The sequence below is a fragment of the Microcaecilia unicolor genome, chromosome 8 (assembly GCF_901765095.1).
Source record: "Microcaecilia unicolor chromosome 8, aMicUni1.1, whole genome shotgun sequence".
Lineage (NCBI taxonomy): Eukaryota > Metazoa > Chordata > Amphibia > Gymnophiona > Siphonopidae > Microcaecilia > Microcaecilia unicolor.
Window position 1 is genome coordinate 91,914,276 of NC_044038.1, and position 18,562 is coordinate 91,932,837.

At 47.4% G+C, this 18,562-nt stretch overlaps 1 protein-coding gene across 1 annotated transcript in view; it reads left to right on the forward strand.

Annotated features, from left to right (window-relative positions):
* KMT2B (lysine methyltransferase 2B) overlaps positions 1 to 18,562 on the forward strand; it is an 880,409-nt gene that overhangs the window by 148,774 nt on the left and 713,073 nt on the right. The window contains 1 exon segment of the mRNA XM_030212457.1: positions 12,163 to 14,864. Coding sequence (XP_030068317.1) covers positions 12,163 to 14,864 — 2,702 coding nt within the window.

Below are 18,562 nucleotides of genomic sequence, written 5' to 3' on the forward strand. Positions count from 1 at the left end.
CCAATATATATCTTGCCACAAGGGCATCTGATATAGTAGGTAATGTGAGTAGTACGACAGGTGGTTTGATGTCTAAGTTGAACTGTCTGGCCATTATGGTAGAAACTGGCTGACTCAATAGTTAAGGGACATGTTTTGCATCCATTTTTATTACATTTACTATGGCTACCTTGTGTGTTAAACCTCATCTCTCTCGGATCCGGTAAGTCTGTCGGACTCAAAATTTCACTAAGATTGCGTGCTCGAGAGAAAGCCATCCTGAGACGGCAATTTTCAAAAATAGGATGGGCACGCATAATGTCCCAATGTCGTTTAATAATATGTGTGGCGGCTTCACCGCCTTGCACATATCTCATGATAAAAGTCATCATCGGGTCACCTTGTGGCTCTGGCATTGTATTTTGTAGAAGCAGATCCCGGTTCACATATTTAGCCTTTGTGTATGCTCTATTGAGAACAGCTTTAGGGTAGCTGCGTTGTAATAATCTCGAACCAAAACACTGGGCTTGCTGACAAAAATCTGATTCGTCTGTGCAAATCCGTTTGTATCTTAGAAATTGTGAAAAGGGCAGACTTTGGCGGAGGGTTTTGGGGTGACAACTACCGTATTCAAGGATAGAATTCCTATCTGTAGATTTAGTATATACCTTGGTGTGGAAAACACTATCTATCAAGGTGATCTCCACATCAAGGAAATGAATGTTCTTGGTAGAAGACGTCACAGTAAATTGAATCCGAGGATGACAGTTGTTTAACCATAATTGGAAGGCTGCTAATTCACTATCAGTGCCCCTCCAAAGTACAAAAATATCATCAATGTACCTACGCCAGAGCACAATATTGTGATTATGGGGAGAGGATTGTAACCATTTGTTCTCGAATGCAGCCATATATAGATTAGCTAGAGTCGGAGCAAATGTCGCCCCCATGGCTATTCCAGAGGTCTGAAGGTATAGGCTGTTACCAAATTTAAAAAAATTCTTGCAGAGAGCTATCTTCAATAATGACATCAAAAATTTAGTTGGAACTTCATGGGGTCTTTGTCTCTTCTCTAGCTCAATATTCACTACTTCAATGAGCTCATCTTGTGGGATCATTGTGTATAAAGATTTAATGTCTAGAGTTGCCATAGTACATTGGGCATCTGAGATGTCTACATCTTTCAAAATTTGTAAAAAATGGTTGGTATCTTTAATGTACGAAGGGCATAGAGTAACACTGTCCTTTAGGAACGAATCCAGGTAGATAGAAAGCGGCTCTAAAAGAGAGCCTCTAGACGAAATAATCGGTCTACCTGGTGGCTTTTTAAGATCTTTATGTATTTTAGGTAGTAAATACATCACAGGTATGGTAGGGGTTTTATTGTTCAAAAAGTGGAATTCTTTATTTGTCAGATAGCCCATTTCCAAGCCCTCTTTTGTCATATCTTGGATCATGATTTGTAACTGTGTGGTGCAATCATACTGTAATTCAACATAGGACGTCTGATCAGCAAGTTGAGTATTCGCTTCAGCTAGATATTGTGCTTTATTAAGAACGACAACAGCTCCGCCTTTATCAGCCCTCTTTATCATTATTGTGGGATCATTTTTTAATTCATTCAGGGCATTACGTTCGTCCTTAGATAAATTATCACGGGTGTAAAATGGTTTCCTGTCAAAAAGTTTCTGGATGTCTCGTAGAACCAATTGCTTAAAGGCATTTACAGTTGGATCTAAGGGAATAGGAGGGGACCATTGGGATTTATTAGCGACACGTGATTGAGATTCGCTAATGGGGGAGCCTGCAAAATAGATTTTTAATTGCAGATTCCTAATAAATTTTTCTAGGTCTACCCGAAATTGAAAAGGATCAAAGCTGTTGCGGGGTACAAATGATAAACCTTTGGACAACAGCGATGTTTGAGCAGTAGTTAATGGGGTAGCTGAAAGATTAACCACATTAGCTGTGTTCAAAATTGCGACCGTGTTCGTGGTCTGGATCTGGGTTGCCCCCGATATCCTCTGCGTCCTCTTCTGCCCCGTGATCTTGTTCTTTGTCCGTTGTCCAAAAAAGTATCTTGCTCACTGCCACTTGACATACTGTCCGAGAATTCAAATGTCACACGTTTGGATACAGATTCAGCGCTGTTAGACTCTGGTCTTGTAGTGTCCTGATTCGCGCGAATATTTGTCCATGGATACACGGTGTGTTTAGCATAGTCATTTTTATCTCTGTTCAATTTCTTAATTTTCGATTTCCTTAATTGTTCTTTGAATACTTCTAGTGCTTCTTTCAATGTAGTATATTTTTGTTGGAACACTTGCTCTGATGTACCATCTTTTAGTCTAGTTAATTCTTTGTCAAGCAACTCTTTTTCTTGCTGTAGAGTAGTCCTCGATTGTTCAATAATCAATAACATAAGGTCCAATGAACATTTGTTTAAAATCATGTTCCATTTAAGTATGAATTCATCATGCTCCTTAAAGATTTGTGGCGCCTTGTTCATCCGCAGGCCACGAGGAATCTGTTCTGATTTACAATACTCGATCAGTGCAGCACTGTTCATCTCCAGCTTCATTGAGGATTTGAAGTTGGAGAGTAGCGTCTCCCATTCGGTTTCTAATGTATCATTACCAAGATTCGTAAACATTGGTGAAGTATGTAAAAGGTCAGCTACTAAATCACTTTGTCTAATTATAGTTGTATTTCTAGGATAAGCAGCATAAAAATGTATTGTACTTTTTTAGGATCTTGCCAGGTACTTGTGACCTGGATTGCCCACTATTGGAAACAGTATGCTGGGCTTGATGGACCTTCAGTCTGTCTCATTAAAGCAACTCTTATGTTCTTATGAAAGTACTAGTAAAAAAAGGCCCGTTTCATAAACAAATGAAACGGGTGCTAGCAAGGCTATAGAGTGAGAGTGTGTATATGTATGTGTGTCTGTGTGTGTGTGACACAGAGAAAGTGAAAATGAAGAGACAGCAGTGAAATTTTACATAGGACAGCTGAACCATTTGAGCCGTGTTTGTGTGTCTGAGAGAGTGTGTATATGTGTGTGTGTGTGTGTGTGTGAGAGATACAGACAGTGTAAGTGTGTGTGTGTGCGTGTGTGTGAAAGTGAGTGTGAAAGGGTAGGGTCAAAATGAAGAGACAGCATTATAATTGTACATAGCACAACACAAACATTTGAGGCAGTTCTTTCCTTATCTCCCTTCAGCCCCCTCCATACCCAATGATTCGTTCCTTGTCTTCCATCCCCTTTATGTCCCGTGTGTGAGAGAGAGAGAGAGGTGCTAGCAGTCCCTGTGATAGTGGCAGGTCAGTTGCTCATTATAGCCAGTTAAGAGTGAGAGTGTGCGTGTGTGTGCTGGTTTTTTTCCTTCCCTCATATGCCCTCCGTGTCCGTTGTTTGTGTGGAGAACAGAGATCTATATGGTCCTTTTAGCGTTGCTGTTGACGTCGCGTAGCAACTGTTGCTGCTGCTTTTCATTGTTCTGCGATGTGTCTTATGTCACGTTCCGTCGCTTAGTAACGGGTTCGCGATGCGATTGGTTGAGTGTCATTGGTCCGCCCTCGACGTCATGACGTTTTACGTGGGGGGCGGGGCCAACACTCATGGGCGAATTCCTGGTTTCACTACCATGCATTTAGAACGTTGGGACTTGTGAAGGCTTCAGAACGTTGGAGGTGCGTTTTATATAGAGAGATTCTTTCAGATGAGATGCTGGTTGCTGGAGATCTAAAAGATGCTTTGAAAACTGACAAATTTCCTTGCTCTGCCAAAATGATAAAGCATTCTCACAATTTTCCAAGTTGGTTAAGTAGCTGTTCTTTCATGTTCACTTTTTTTTTAAAGGTAATACCACTTTAACGCTCCCCATCCCTCGCTAAAACCGTGATCATTATTCTCCGAGGACAAGCAGGCTGCTTGTTCTCACGACTGGGTTGACGTCCACGGCAGCCCCCACCAACCGGAACAAAACTTTGCGGGCGGTCCCGCACGCAGGGCACGCCCACCGCGCATGCGCGGCCGTCTTCCCGCCCGTGCGTGACCGTTCCCGCTCAGTCTTTTCTTTTCTGCGCTGGAGAGAGCCATGTTCGTCTCTCTCTCTGTCAGCCCCGGAAACCGGATCGTGCTTTCGCCGCAAATTTTCTCTTTTTCTTTTTCGTTGTTCTCCGTTTTTTTCTATTTAGTAAAAAAAAAAAAACGCTGAACTTTGTTTTTCCCTCGTCTCTTAGCGGGGGCGTCGCGTTGCGGCCTTGTGGCCGCGCGGTCGATTTATTTTCGAGGTGTGAATTTTACCGCCACCATCGACGACTTTGACTTCGCCGACGCGATTTTTCCGTCGATGTCCTCGAAGGTCCCGAGTGGATTTAAAAAGTGTGGTCGGTGCGGCCGGCATATCTCGCAGACCGACACTCATGCTTGGTGCCTCCAGTGCCTCGGGCCGGAGCACGATACCAAGACGTGTACTTTGTGTCTCGGTCTCCGGAAACGGACACAGGTAGCGAGGCAAGTTCTTCGGGACTGTCTTTTTGGAACTTGCGCCGGCCCCTCAACGTCGACTTCGATGGCATCGGTATCGACGGCCGGTTCTTCGGTACAGGTATCGATGTCCACGAAATCGGCACAGATGGCATCGACCCCAGGAGCACAGGTCCCGTCGGCCCGCCGGTCCCCCGGTGAAGGCAGGGGTGAGAGGCCGCATGAGCAATCGGCCCCGGTCACTCCCTCTACCCAGGGCCCTCGGGACCGAACCCTGTCGGACCCGGTCCCTCGAGGCCGAGGGGGATCGACCTCCTCCTCCTCAATTCCACCCAGCGCCGATGACGGGCACTGCAAAAAGGCGAAGAAGCACCGTCATCGGTCGCCCACGATGCATCTGGCTCCCGGCGCCGGAGATGAGTCGACGCCGAGGAAGCGGCAGCGTCGAGAGGAGAGGTCCCCCTCTGTAGTAGAGGTACCGCCACGTCAGGGTGCCAGCACTTCGGTGCAGTCTCCTGGACCCGAACAGCTTTCGGCACCGACGCCTCTACCGGCCCGCTCGCCTTTCCCGGCAGCGGGCCTGGGCGAGTGCCTCCGAGCCATCCTTCCGGGGATCCTGGAAGGGCTGATGCGCCAGACTGTGCCAGCGCCGAGGGTGCTTGCGCCCTCGGCGCCGTTTACTGTGGCGCCGGCGAGCTCTAGCCCGGTGCCGAGGCCTTCGACGCCGCTTGCGGCGCCGGTCTCGACCGCCACGCAGGTGGAGTCCCCGTCGATGTCGATAGAGGGAGCTTCATCCCCGCCGGCGCGGGAGTCCACCGCTCGACGACGCCACCGAGGCCTCGGTGCCTCGACGTCGAGCCGGGCCCGGTTGAGGACTCAGCTGCACGAGCTCATGTCCGACACCGAGGAAGAGGCCTCGTGGGGGGAGGAGGAGGACCCCAGATATTTCTCCTCAGAGGAGTCTGTGGACCTTCCCTCCGACCCCACTCCTTCACCAGAGAGAAAGCTCTCGCCACCTGAGAGCCTCTCCTTTGCCTCCTTCGTCAGGGATATGTCTATTTGCATTCCCTTTCCCGTGGTCTCTGTGGATGAGCCGAGGGCTGAGATGCTCGAGGTCCTCGACTATCCATCACCACCTAGAGAGTCCTCCACGGTACCGTTGCACAATGTCCTCAAGGAGACATTGCTTCGGAACTGGTTGAGACCACTATCTAATCCCACCATCCCCAAGAAAGCAGAGTCCCAATACAGAATCCACTCGGACCCAGAGTTAATGCGGCCCCAATTGCCTCATGACTCGGCGGTCGTGGACTGTGCTCTCAAGAGGGCACGGAGTTCGAGGGATACCGCCTCGGCGACCCCGGGGCGGGAGTCTCGCACTCTGGACTCGTTTGGGAGGAAGGCCTACTAATCTTCCATGCTCGTGACCCGCATCCAGTCTTACCAGCTCTACACGAGCATCCACATGCGGAATAATGTGAAGCAACTGGCGGACCTGGTTGACAAACTCCCGCCGGAGCAGACCAGGCCTTTTCAGGAGGTGGTCAGGCAGCTGAAGGCGTGCAGAAAGTTCCTGTCCAGGGGTATATATGACACCTGTGACGTGGCATCTCGTGCTGCGGCCCAAGGTATAGTGATGCGCAGGCTCTCATGACTGCGTGCCTCTGACCTGGACAACCGCACCCAGCAGAGACTGGCCGACGTCCCTTGCCGGGGGGATAATATTTTTGGCGAGAAGGTCGAGCAGCTGGTGGACCAACTGCATCAGCGGGAAACCGCCCTCGACAAGCTCTCCCACCGGGCGCCTTCAGCATCCACCTCAGCAGGTGGACGTTTTTCCCGGGCCCGGTAGGCTGCGCCCTATGCCTTTACCAAGCGTAGGTACACCCAGCCGGCCCGAAGGCCTCGTCAGGCACAGGGACAGTCCCAGCGCGCTCGTTCTCATCAACAGCGTGCGCCTAAGCAGCCCCCTGCGCCTCCACAGCAAAAGCCGGGGACGAGCTTTTGACTGGATCCATGGGAACATAGCCGCCCTCATAGTGTCCGTATCGGACGTTCTGCCGGTCGGAGGGAGGTTAAAATTTTTTCACCAAAGGTGGCCTCTCATAACCTCAGACCAGTGGGTTCTCCAAATAGTGCGGTGCGGATACGCCCTGAATTTGGCCTCCCTGCCACCAAATTGTCCTCCGGGAGCTCAATCCTTCAGCTCCCATCACAAGCAGGTACTTGCAGAGGAACTCTCTGCCCTTCTCAGCGCCAATGCGGTCGAGCCCGTACCACCTGGGCAGGAAGGGCAGGGATTCTATTCCAGGTACTTCCTTGTGGAAAAGAAAACAGGGGGGATGCGTCCCATCCTAGACCTGAGAGGCCTGAACAAATTCCTGGTCAAAGAAAAGTTCAGGATGCTTTCCTTGGGCACCCTTCTGCCAATGATTCAGAAAAACGATTGGCTATGTTCCCTGGATTTGAAGGACGCATACACTCACATCCCGATACTGCCAGCTCACAGACAATATCTCAGATTCCGCCTGGGCACACGGCATTTTCAGTATTGTGTGCTGCCCTTTGGGCTCGCCTCTGCCCCATGGGTGTTTACAAAGTGCCTCGTGGTGGTAGCTGCGTATCTACGCAAGCTTGGAGTGCACGTGTTCCCATATCTCGACGATTGGCTGGTCAAGAACACCTCGGAGGCAGGAGCTCTCCGGTCCATGCAGTGCACTATTCGCCTCCTGGAGCTGCTGGGGTTTGTGATAAATTACCCAAAGTCCCATCTCCAGCCAGCCCAGTCTCTGGAATTCATAGGAGCTCTGCTGAATACTCAGATGGCTCAGGCCTTCCTTTCCGAAGCGAGGGCCAACAACCTCCTGTCCCTGGCTTCACAGACCAGAGCGTCTCAGCAGATCACAGCTCGGCAGATGTTGAGACTTCTGGGTCATATGGCCTCCACAGTTCATGTGACTCCCATGGCTCGTCTTCACATGAGATCTGCTCAATGGACCCTAGCTTCCCAGTGGTTTCAAGCCACCGGGAATCTAGAAGATGTCATCCGCCTCTCCACCAGTTGCCGCACTTCACTGCACTGGTGGACCATTTGGACCAATTTGACCCTGGGACGTCCATTCCAAATTCCAGAGCCCACGAAAGTGCTGACGACGAATGCATCTCGCCTGGGGTGGGGAGCTCATGTCGATGAGCTTCACACCCAGGGACAGTGGTCCCTCCAGGAAAAGGATCTTCAGATCAACCTCCTGGAGCTCCGAGCGATCTGGAACGCACTGAAGGCTTTCAGAGATCGGCTGTCCTGTCAAATTATCCAAATTCGGACAGACAATCAGGTTGCAATGTATTACATCAACAAGCAGGGGGGGCACCAGATCTCGCCCCCTATGTCAGGAAGCCGTCGGGATGTGGCGTTGGGCTTGCCAGTTCGGCATGCTCCTCCAAGCCACATACCTGGCAGGCGTAAACAACAGTCTGGCCGACAGGCTGAGCAGAGTCATGCAACCGCACGAGTGGTCGCTCCATTCCAGAGTGGTACGCAAGATCTTCCGAGAGTGGGGCACCCCCTCGGTGGACCTTTTCGCCTCTCGGACCAACCACAAGCTGCCTCTGTTCTGTTCCAGACTTCAGACACACGGCAGGCTAGCGTCGGATGCCTTTCTCCTTCATTGGGGGACCGGCCTCCTGTATGCTTATCCTCCCATACCTTTGGTGGGGAAGACCTTACTGAAGCTCAAGCAAGACCGCGGCACCATGATTCTGATCGCGCCCTTTTGGCCCCGTCAGATCTGGTTCCGTCTTCTTCTGGAGTTGTCCTCCGAAGAACCGTGGAGATTGGAGTGTTTTCCGACTCTCATTTCGCAGAACGACAGAGCTTTGCTGCACCCCAACCTTCAGTCCCTGGCTCTCACGGCCTGGATGTTGAGGGCGTAGACTTCACTGCGTTGGGTCTGTCTGAGGGTGTCTCCCTTGTCTTGCTTGCCTCTAGGAAGGATTCCACTAAAAAGAGTTACTTTTTCAAGTGGAGGAGGTTTGTCATTTGGTGTGAGAGCAAGGCCCTAGAACCTTGTTCTTGCCCTGCACAGAACCTGCTTGAATACCTTCTGCACTTATCAGAGTCTGGTCTCAAGACCAACTCAGTAAGGAATCACCTTAGTGCGATTAGTGCTTACCATTATCGTGTGGAAGGTAAAGCCATCTCTGGAGAGCCTTTAGTCGTTCGATTCATGAGAGGCTTGCTTTTGTCAAAGCCCCCTATCAAGCCTCCTGCAGTGTCATGGGATCTCAACGTCGTCCTCACCCAGCTGCTGAAACCTCCTTTTGAGCCACTGAATACCTGCCATCTGAAGTACTTGACCTGGAAGGTCATTTTCTTGGTGGCAGTCACTTCAGCTCGTAGGGTCAGCGAGCTTCAAGCCCTGGTAGCTCATGCTCCGTATACCAAATTTCATCACAACAGAGTAGTGCTCTGCACTCACCCAAAGTTCCTGCCGAAGGTGGTGTCGGAGTTCCATCTTAACCAGTCAATTGTCTTGCCAACATTCTTTCCCAGACCGCATACCCGCCCTGCTGAACGTCAGATGCACACATTGGACTGCAAGAGAGCATTGGCCTTCTACTTGGAGCGGACACAGCCCCACAGACAGTCCGCCCAATTGTTTGTTTCTTTCGACCCTAACAGGATAGGGGTCGCTGTCGGGAAACGCACCATCTCCAATTGGCTTGCAGATTGCATTTCCTTCACTTATGCCCAGGCTGGGCTGACTCTGGAGGGCCATGTCACGGCTCACAGTGTCAGAGCCATGGCAGCGTCGGTGGCTCACTTGAAGTCAGCCACTATTGAAGAGATTTGCAAGGCTGCGACGTGGTCATCTGTCCACACATTCACATCACATTACTGCCTCCAGCAGGATACCCGACGCGACAGTCGGTTCGGGCAGTCGGTGCTGCAGAATCTGTTTGGGGTGTAAATCCAACTCCACCCTCCAGGACCCGAATTTATTCTGGTCAGGCTGCACTCTCAGTTAGTTGTTCTTTGTAGGTCAATTTTCTGTTGTACCCTCGCCGTTGCGAGGTTAAATTGACCTGGGTTCTTGTTTTGAGTGAGCCTGAGAGCTAGGGATACCCCAGTCGTGAGAACAAGCAGCCTGCTTGTCCTCGGAGAAAGCGAATGATACATACCTGTAGCAGGTGTTCTCCGAGGACAGCAGGCTGATTGTTCTCACCTACCCTCCCTCCTCCCCTTTGGAGTTGCGTTTTGATCATTTTTGCTTGTCACTCAACTGAGCATGAACGGTCACGCACGGGCGGGAAGATGGCCGCGCATGCGCGGTGGGCGTGCCCTGCGTGCGGGACCGCCCGCGAAGTTTTGTTCCGGTTGGTGGGGGCTACCGTGGACGTCAACCCAGTCGTGAGAACAATCAGCCTGCTGTCCTCGGAGAACACCTGCTACAGGTATGTATCATTCACTTTACTGTCCCCACGGTAATACCTTGCAGATTGTCCCCGTCCCCCTGGTATTACTGTGCAGATCGTCCCTATGGAAATTACTACAGTTATCACAATATTACCACTTTTCCCATTACTGTGTCAAAATCTGTCTCAGCATAGACACAACACATGCAGTGGACTCATTTAGCAGAGATAAATGCAATATAAAAACACACACACAGAAAGAATATCATGAACTATCCTCTGCCTGTTTTCATTCATTCATTCATACTTGTATCCCACAATTATCCAAAAACAAGTTTCTTTTCAAAGTGGTTTACATTTAACAGTTGTTAGAGATTACATTGATTCAATTATATTATTTGCTTTTAGTCTTTAAAAATTTATACTTGAAGTGTATGTGTGTGGGATTTATGTTGTTTATTGAGCTGGTAGGTACCATTAAGGACATTGTTCTGATGTCAACAATAGCATCTTGTGCCCCAGTTTTTGTACTGCGCCAAAGAAAATAAAAAAATATTCAATGGCAGGGGTTGTTCAGTGTAATAAGTTACCCCTATCCATTAATACTGAATGTGATCTTTTGGCCTTTCATTGACAGCTTAAGGCTTTCTTATTTAGGACTGCTTATTCTGTTACTTTAATTTTGTGATGATTTGTTTTGCTGGTTGAGTGATGTTTAGATTGTATCTTTTATTTAACTTGTTTAGTATCACAATGATGAGAAGGATTTAAATGATATTAAATCAAATCAAGTGATTGTTGTGTGGTCTTGAAAGGGAATGGGACTTAATATATCTCCTTTGTGGTTTTTTTTTTTTTTTGCAACTACCTTCAGAGCAGTTTACATAGTATATACAGGTACATATTTTGTACCTGGGGCAATGGAGGGTTAAGTGACTTGCCCAGAGTTGATTAATATAACCTTAATATCATCCTGAGTCACAAACAGCTGCAGTGGGAATCAAACCCAGTTCCCCAGGATCAAAGTCCCCTGCATTAACCACTAAGCTACTCTTCCACTAAGCTCAAGTGGAATCACTTAGAGAGTTTTAACACTACAGTAAGGTCCTTAAAGCAGTAATAGCCAGTTAAACCAGGTTCAGAGCACAAAGTAAAGCTTTATTTAACATTAAAAACAAAAAAACAAAATGTGTGTTTAGCTTACCCTTATAGTCTTAGTAACAGCATATCCTCCATCCTATATAATAAAACACATCTCCAACATTCTGAAGCTGACTGCATGGCTGAGGCATTCCTGCTGTTTGTATCCATCTCCTGAATTGACATCACGTACTTCCGGGTTCGTCACAAGCAGAAGTGACCAACCACACGAGGTTTCTCGGCTTCAGAATGTTGCAGGTGCATTCTATTAAATAGGATTGGTCAGTTCCTTGAAGCAAAGCCAGAGCTCAGTGTCCTGCACAGTAACGCTCAGACACCAGAGAGAGAGGGGGGGGCTGACACCAGAGATGGGGGAGGGAGGTATCTCTGTCACACAGTCAATGTCTCTCTCACTCTCACACACTGTCTTGGTCTCATACACTCAGTCTCACAGAGAGTCTGTGTCTCACACACACTCTCTCTCTCGCACACACTGTATCTGTGTGAAACACTCTCTCTCTCACACTGTGTCTCACATACGCACTTGCACACACTCTCTCTCTCACAGACACACTCGCACCCAGACTCACTCTCTCTCACACACACACACTCGCACATTCACTCTCTCTCTCACACACACAGTCACTCTCACATACACTCTCTCAAACATACACACTCCAAGGAAACCCTTGCTATTGCCCGTTTCATTTGTTTCGGAAACGGGCCTTTTTTACTAGTTTATAAATAAATCATGCGAGTGTAGGTTGGAGACTTCTGTCTTCATGGTCTAGACCTCTCTGCTGCAGTCTGGGTTTCCTTCTCAGGGCCCTCACCCTTTAAGTTAGGGTTCTGAGCTATTTTACTGTTAAGGTGGGCTGGGCTGTTAATCTCTTAAGGAGGATTGGGGATTTTTTTAATATGCTCCTTTACAGGCCTTTTTAGTAACTAATGTATTAAATAACATGTTTTAACTCAGGTTAGTAAGTGAGGCAACAGAGGGATAAGTGACTTGCTCAAGGCCACAGGAGGAGCATCAGTGGGATTTGAATCCTGGTTTCCCTTGTTCTCAGCCATGATGTGCGTTGCTGCTTTAAAACTATCTCCTCCTTTTTTTTTTTTTTTTTTATGTTTTTCAGGTAGAAGAACTGCTTTCAGAACAAAAGAGGGAAGACTCCAGCAGTTAGTTCCTGCTCCAAAAGAAGAAGTTTCAGCTCCAGCTTCACAGCAGCTTCCCATAAAACATGAGCAAGGGTCTGTTGGACCTGGAAGCTCAGGATCCATGCTAACTAAACCAGCGGCATTAGATCTAGGGTTTTATACATCTGAGTCACAGAGTTTTGTTTCTGTTCGTAGAGATGGAATGCTTCCTGATCTGGACAATGTGAACCCCAGATTAAATGATTCTACAAAGAGTTCTTGCAAATGTCAACAGAGAAACTTGGCACCCAAGAGGAACTGCAGGAGCCCCATTGAGCCCCCAAGAGCCACAGAGAGATCAATAGAAATAAAGCAGGATGCTACCCCTGTTTTGAAGGCAGATAATATGCAGTTGCCTCACAAACATGAGTTGCCCAATGTTAGAGTAGTTTTGAAAAAGATCCAGCAGGGTGTTCCAAGCAAAATGGGAGAGACTGCAGAATTGACTGCCATGGTCAGAGTTAAGGACAGTAAGGATCAAGAGGTACAGAGTGAAAGCAGGGAGTTAAAATGTAACACACAGAAGCCACCCATCATATTAAAATTTGTTTCCAAAGCCAAGAAAATGAAGGCCACCCAGGTTATTCTGGATCCTCATGTCAAATTAAAAGCACATAAGAAGCTAGACAAAAAAGGAGGGAAGAAAATTGATAGTGAATGTATGAAGAATGCTGTACAGGCAGGAAGCCTTTATAGTGACCCAAGTATGGACCTGTCTTTCCCAGCAGAGGTAAGCCAGCAGCTTAACACAAAAGCTGTAGAGAACAACAGCTCTGAAGCCAAAGCTCCGAAGGAGAAATGGAAAAAGAGACCCCGACAATCTACAGGCCAGGCTGTGGAGCCAAGTGAATCCCACCTTACAAAAGAGAAAGAGGTAACCCCTTCCCCAGAGAAGAATGAGGAGATACACCTGGAATCGGTTGCTGGCCAGTCAGATTGTATGGCGTCCCCTCTTTCTAACTTCCTGACTGCAGAGCAGGATGCAGGTCCTTGTGAGGTATCGATTCTTGAGAAAATGACTCTGAAGAAGGGAAGGGGGCGCCCCCCACTAACTCCAGACCAGAAAGCAGAGAGAAGAATGGTACAGCAACTACTGGCAAAAGAGAGAGAGGATGCTCCCAGAAAAGAGAGAGTTTCCTCCCACAAAAAGACTCCAGAAGAACTTCAGGCAGCAAGGACCAACCTTCTGAAGAATTTTCGTCGCTTTATTATGCCAGTGATGAGCGCTAGATCCTCTCGCATCATCAAGACCCCACGGCGGTTCATAGATGAAGAGCTAGAACTATTAAATCAGAAACCATCTCCAGTCAAGGCTGACAGAGCAATAGGAGTTTCCAAAATAGAGTCCAAAGTCAGTGAAGTCAACCCAGAGCCTACTCAGACTTCTGCCAAAGTAGCAGATCCAAGGCAGTTTGTGGAATGTGAGAAAGATGGGTTGTCGTCATCCTCTGAGGTAGAGGAGCTACTACATAAAACAGAGTCCTCAAAGAATGAAGTGCTGCAGGAGGAACTGCTGAAACAGATAGTTCCTTATTCACCAAGAACAGACTCAACACTAACTGCTTCCTCTCCAGTTTCATCCATCACTCCCCCACCACAATCCCTTCTGCTGACAGAGAAACGGCGGTCAATCTTAAGGGAGCCAACCTTCCGCTGGACTTCATTATGCGGCCCTACCACTGATCTTTTTCCTTCCACTCAGAATGAAAACCATGTAGTAAAACCTCTCTTCAAGTTCCCATCCAGTACATCAGATGATGGTTTGTTCCTTCCCCCTGTAACATCTGTGCTGGCACCATCCCCACAACCTGCTCCTTGCTCGCCACAAGTATCGGGGAAGGTTGACTGCAAACGAGTGCCTCTGCTGCGAGCTCCACAGTTCACACCAAGTGAAGCCCACTTAAAAATCTATGAAGCTGTCTCCATCTCTGCCCAGCTACTGGAGCCTAAACCAGTGGCAGACTCTATCAGCTCTCTTTCTCCTTTCACATGCAATATGGGTCAGTCAGAGGTGGAACCTATTTCCAGTTCCAGCTGCCATACGTCCTCTGAGGGTTCAGAGTTGGAGAGAGAGAGAGATGATATGCCTGAGCCGAAGCTCTCGGGTCAGACTCCAACTAGATCAAGTGGTCTTCTTCCTTCCAGTCCTATCTGCTCACTTGGTGCCAAGCAACAGCCTGTGATGAGGACAAACCATCTCACCCTGCCTCAGTTTACCGAACCCCCTGTTCAAAAAATGGAACCTCACATTAAAGTAGAAGGACCCCATGAGGCCGAGATGATCAAAATTGTAGACATGGACTGCCCAGGAGTTGTAAGGAAAGTGGTCATTACGCGAGTTCCCCGGTCTTCCATGGAGGCTGTGTTGACTAAGCCTAATCTGGCTGAGGAGGACTTAATATGTGTTTCTGAAGCAGATTGCTCCAGTGAGGATCCCGCTAGCCCTTATCCTGAGCAGAAAACCACACTGAACTGTAAAGAGACAGCTGAGGAAGCAGATGAACACAGACTTGAAGATGTTGCCCCATTGCAGAAAATGCAGTTCTCTGGCATGGATGAAAAGATGATTGACTTGTTGAAGAAAGCAAAGGTTCAACTCTTCAAGATTGATCAGCAGAAGCACCAAAAGTCAACATCTCTGGTGAGTCTTCCTCCATTCTTGTACAGCAGTGTGTGCACTATGCTCTGTCCTCTTCTGTTTTTCAGAAAGCTGTGTGTTTGGAAAGGAGATGAGCTAGATGTAGCTATTGGCCCAGCATCAACCCTCTTCCTCTGTCTGATCCCTCCAGCATTCCTTGAAGACATACTGTTATGCCAAGCAAGAGGGAGTCCCTCTTTCTTCTCCTGTTGCTCTGACTAATTTTGAAATTCTGCCAAGGGTGGGGCATGTACTGTTGTAATCATGCCTTTTGAGAAGGTGGGGTCTTCAGGGGCAAGGGAGTTGCAATGACTCTTAAAACTTGCCTTCAGCTACCACCCAGGTGTACCATATCTCCTGTGGGTCTATGATCCTTCCCTCTCCTCTAGGCATAGAACTTTCAATTCTTCAGGCAGTGATATTATTGCATGCACCACCTCCTTGGCACGCGAACATATGCTCACTTTCACTGCAGAACATACATAAAACAACATACATATGAACAAACGTATTCATTTTGGAAATCCTGAAAACCAGCCTGGGTTTGGACCTCAAGGACTGAATTTGAGGACCCCTGGTATAGAGTACTAAAGGTTTAAGCTGCTGTGTTGCTGTAAAGCCTCACAGCATGAAAGGTTACTAACTGACTTCATATCATTGCGGGCAGGCTAACCTGGTCCTGATTTTGTTCTGTAGTGTCTTTGGAGCTGTAGTTCTTTAAGAAAAATGAAATTACAGCTATGATCCATAGATGTGGTAGGGTCAAACAACTGACATCCTGTCTTGATGGCCCAGAGTTAGTTGTTTCCCCACAGAATCACATTGTTTTCTGCTTTGCTTTTATTGCATTTCAGAAATAATTTTTGATGGGAGGTATACTACTTTACTTTTACTGTAGTAGTCTGGATTAGTTTGTGAGTGGGGGTGATTAGCTTATTTTCAGAATTGTTTTATTCTATTAAGTGTTAATGTTATCTTCTACTTAACTCCTAACCCTTACTCGCTTGTTCAGTACTCATGTCTGTTTTATCATTCCTACCTTAGGAGTAATCTAAGGAAGTATTATTTCACAGAAAGGGTGCTGGAGGCGTGGATTGGCCTCCTGGTGGAGGTGGTGGAGTCGAGGACTGTTCCAGAATTAAAAAAAGCATGGGATAATCATGTGGGATCGCTTAGGAACAGGAAGAATTAGGGGTTACAGATGGGCAGACTGGATGGGTCATATGGCCTTTATCTGCCGTCATGTTTCTGTGTTTCTATCTCTTATTTGTCCTGTCCTAATTAGATTGTAAGCTCTGTCGAGCAGGGACTCTCTTCATGTTCAAGTGTACAGCACTGCGTACATCTAGTAGTGCTATAGAAATAAGTAGTAGTAGTAGAATCAGCACTCTAGTATGATTCTGCTGAGTCTTGATCTAGATGAAATGTTGAATCTTTGGTGTTTCATCTTCCAAAGTAGGTAGATATTATAGAAGAAAAAATACTCTAAAATGGCTTGCAAGAGAGGGCTTTGATAGTTATAATAAAGGTCACAGACTAATGATGTACTACAGTTTTATGTGGGTACATAGGATTATAAATTGCTAATTTAGCTTTACCTCCCTGTTCCATTTTAAACAAACTGTGTGGCTATTTGTATTGCTATTATCTGTCTTGGGGCATTGTATTTCAGGAAATACATGGGTAACTCAGATGGGTACATTGCTATGACGTGCTGTAAAGAGGAATGTATCTTCACTTCTTAAGGATTCTGCTCCATATGATAAATGAGTGAGGAAGACTGTTAATACGTTTGGGTATACCAGGGACGTAGCCAGACCTCGCCGGGAGGGGGGCCAGAGCCTGAGGTGAGGGGGCACTGTTTAGCTGCCCCCCCCCCCCGCCGAGCCGCCGCCACATTGGACCCCCCAGCCGGCCTACCGACGACCCCCTTGAACCCCCCTCCCACCACCAACTCTCCCCCGCTGTTGCCGCCCGCCCTGCCCCCACATCAGATACCTTGTTTGCTGGCGGGGGTCCCCGAACCCCGCCAACCGAAGAGAGTCTTCTTCAGCGCCGGAGTAGCACCTTCGTTCAGCGAAGTTCCTGGTGTGATCAGCTGTTTCTGACGCCTTACGTCCTGCACGGGGCTACATGCACGGTGCAGGACGTAAGGCGTCAGAAACAGCTGATCACACCAGGAACTTCGTTGAACGAAGGCGCTACTCTGGTGCTGAAGAAGACTCTCGGCTGGCGGGGTTCGGGGGTATCTGATGCGGGGCGAGAGGGGGGTTCAAGGTAATCACCGGCAGGGGGGCCAGGGCCAAATCTACGGGGGCCCAGGCCCCCTCAGGCCTCACATAGCTATGCCACTGGGGTATACGAGAGGTGGTCACCTCTTTATGGATCTGAAATCCTACATCAAGTACTGTGTCCATTTCTACTACTACTTATCATTTCTGTAGCGCTACTTGATGTACACGGTGCTGTACACTTTAACATGAAGAAACAGTCCCTGCTTAACAGAGTTTACAATCTAATTAGGACAAACAGGACAAATAAGGGAATTACTAAGCTGGGAGTGATAAAACATGGGTACTGAACAAGCGAGTGGGGTATTTCTCAAGACTACATTTACAAAAGGACTTAAAACATGGAAGCAATTCAAAAGAAGACTTCAAAAAAGATGGCTTGTACTGTAAGCCAGAATAAATCAACACAAACTAATCCATGATATGAAAATATTGACTATATCAATGGCAAAAAGAAAAGAAAAGCCTCAAAGAGCTCTAAATCATACAGATTTAAAGAGCTGACATGATCAAATGATCTTCACTTCATCATTGGCAAAAACCTTCCAAAAATTTTTATGTTTTTATCTTTTTTTATCCAAGTTCACCAAAAAAGTATCTCTTGTGGTACAATCCTTAATATCTTTCAGGGTTCAAAGTCCATAAATTACTGATAATGCAAAAATGGAACACTTTTTGTAGGACACCTGTAATGTGTAGAGTGAAAAATCGAGTGATTTCTTTGGACTCTCCACGCCCCCAGGCCAACGATGGCCAGCGTTTCACTCAGCTGCTTCGGGGTCCCAGATGGCGGGGCATTTCTAGAAAAAAGAACAACAATCACTGAAAGCACTCAACATAGTACCTCAGAATATAACACAGTCCCGTACTTCCACTGACAGCGCTTCTGATTATAAGTGCCTGTCATATTCTAAGAGAATACTCAAAATGGCCCCCATTAAATACTGTTGTGATGTCAGACGCCAACAATCCATCCACCTATCAAAAGTAGGGCTAGAAAAAAGACACCATTCAATTCACACATTCAGTCCACTCGGTTCTAGGGATTGCAATTTAAAGATCCAGTTCTGCTCTTGTAATAAAATCCGCTGATGATCCCCTCCTCTCTGAGGCTGAGGCACGGCTCGTAGAACCACACATTTTAAATCATGAAACAAGTGGTGAAATCTGTCACAATGTACTATCAAAGGCAAATCAATCTTATTAGTATGCAATGCGCTCTTATGTTCTGTTAAGCGAATTGATAACTTCTGAGAGGTTTGCCCAAAATATATTTTGTCACAAGGGCATATTAGGCAGTAAATCACATGGTCAGATTTGTGGGAGGATCTTGCTTTCAGTGAGTATGTTCTTTGATCAACAGGATTAATAAAGGTAGCGGTTTCAATTTTTCAGCCGCGGCAGGGATCC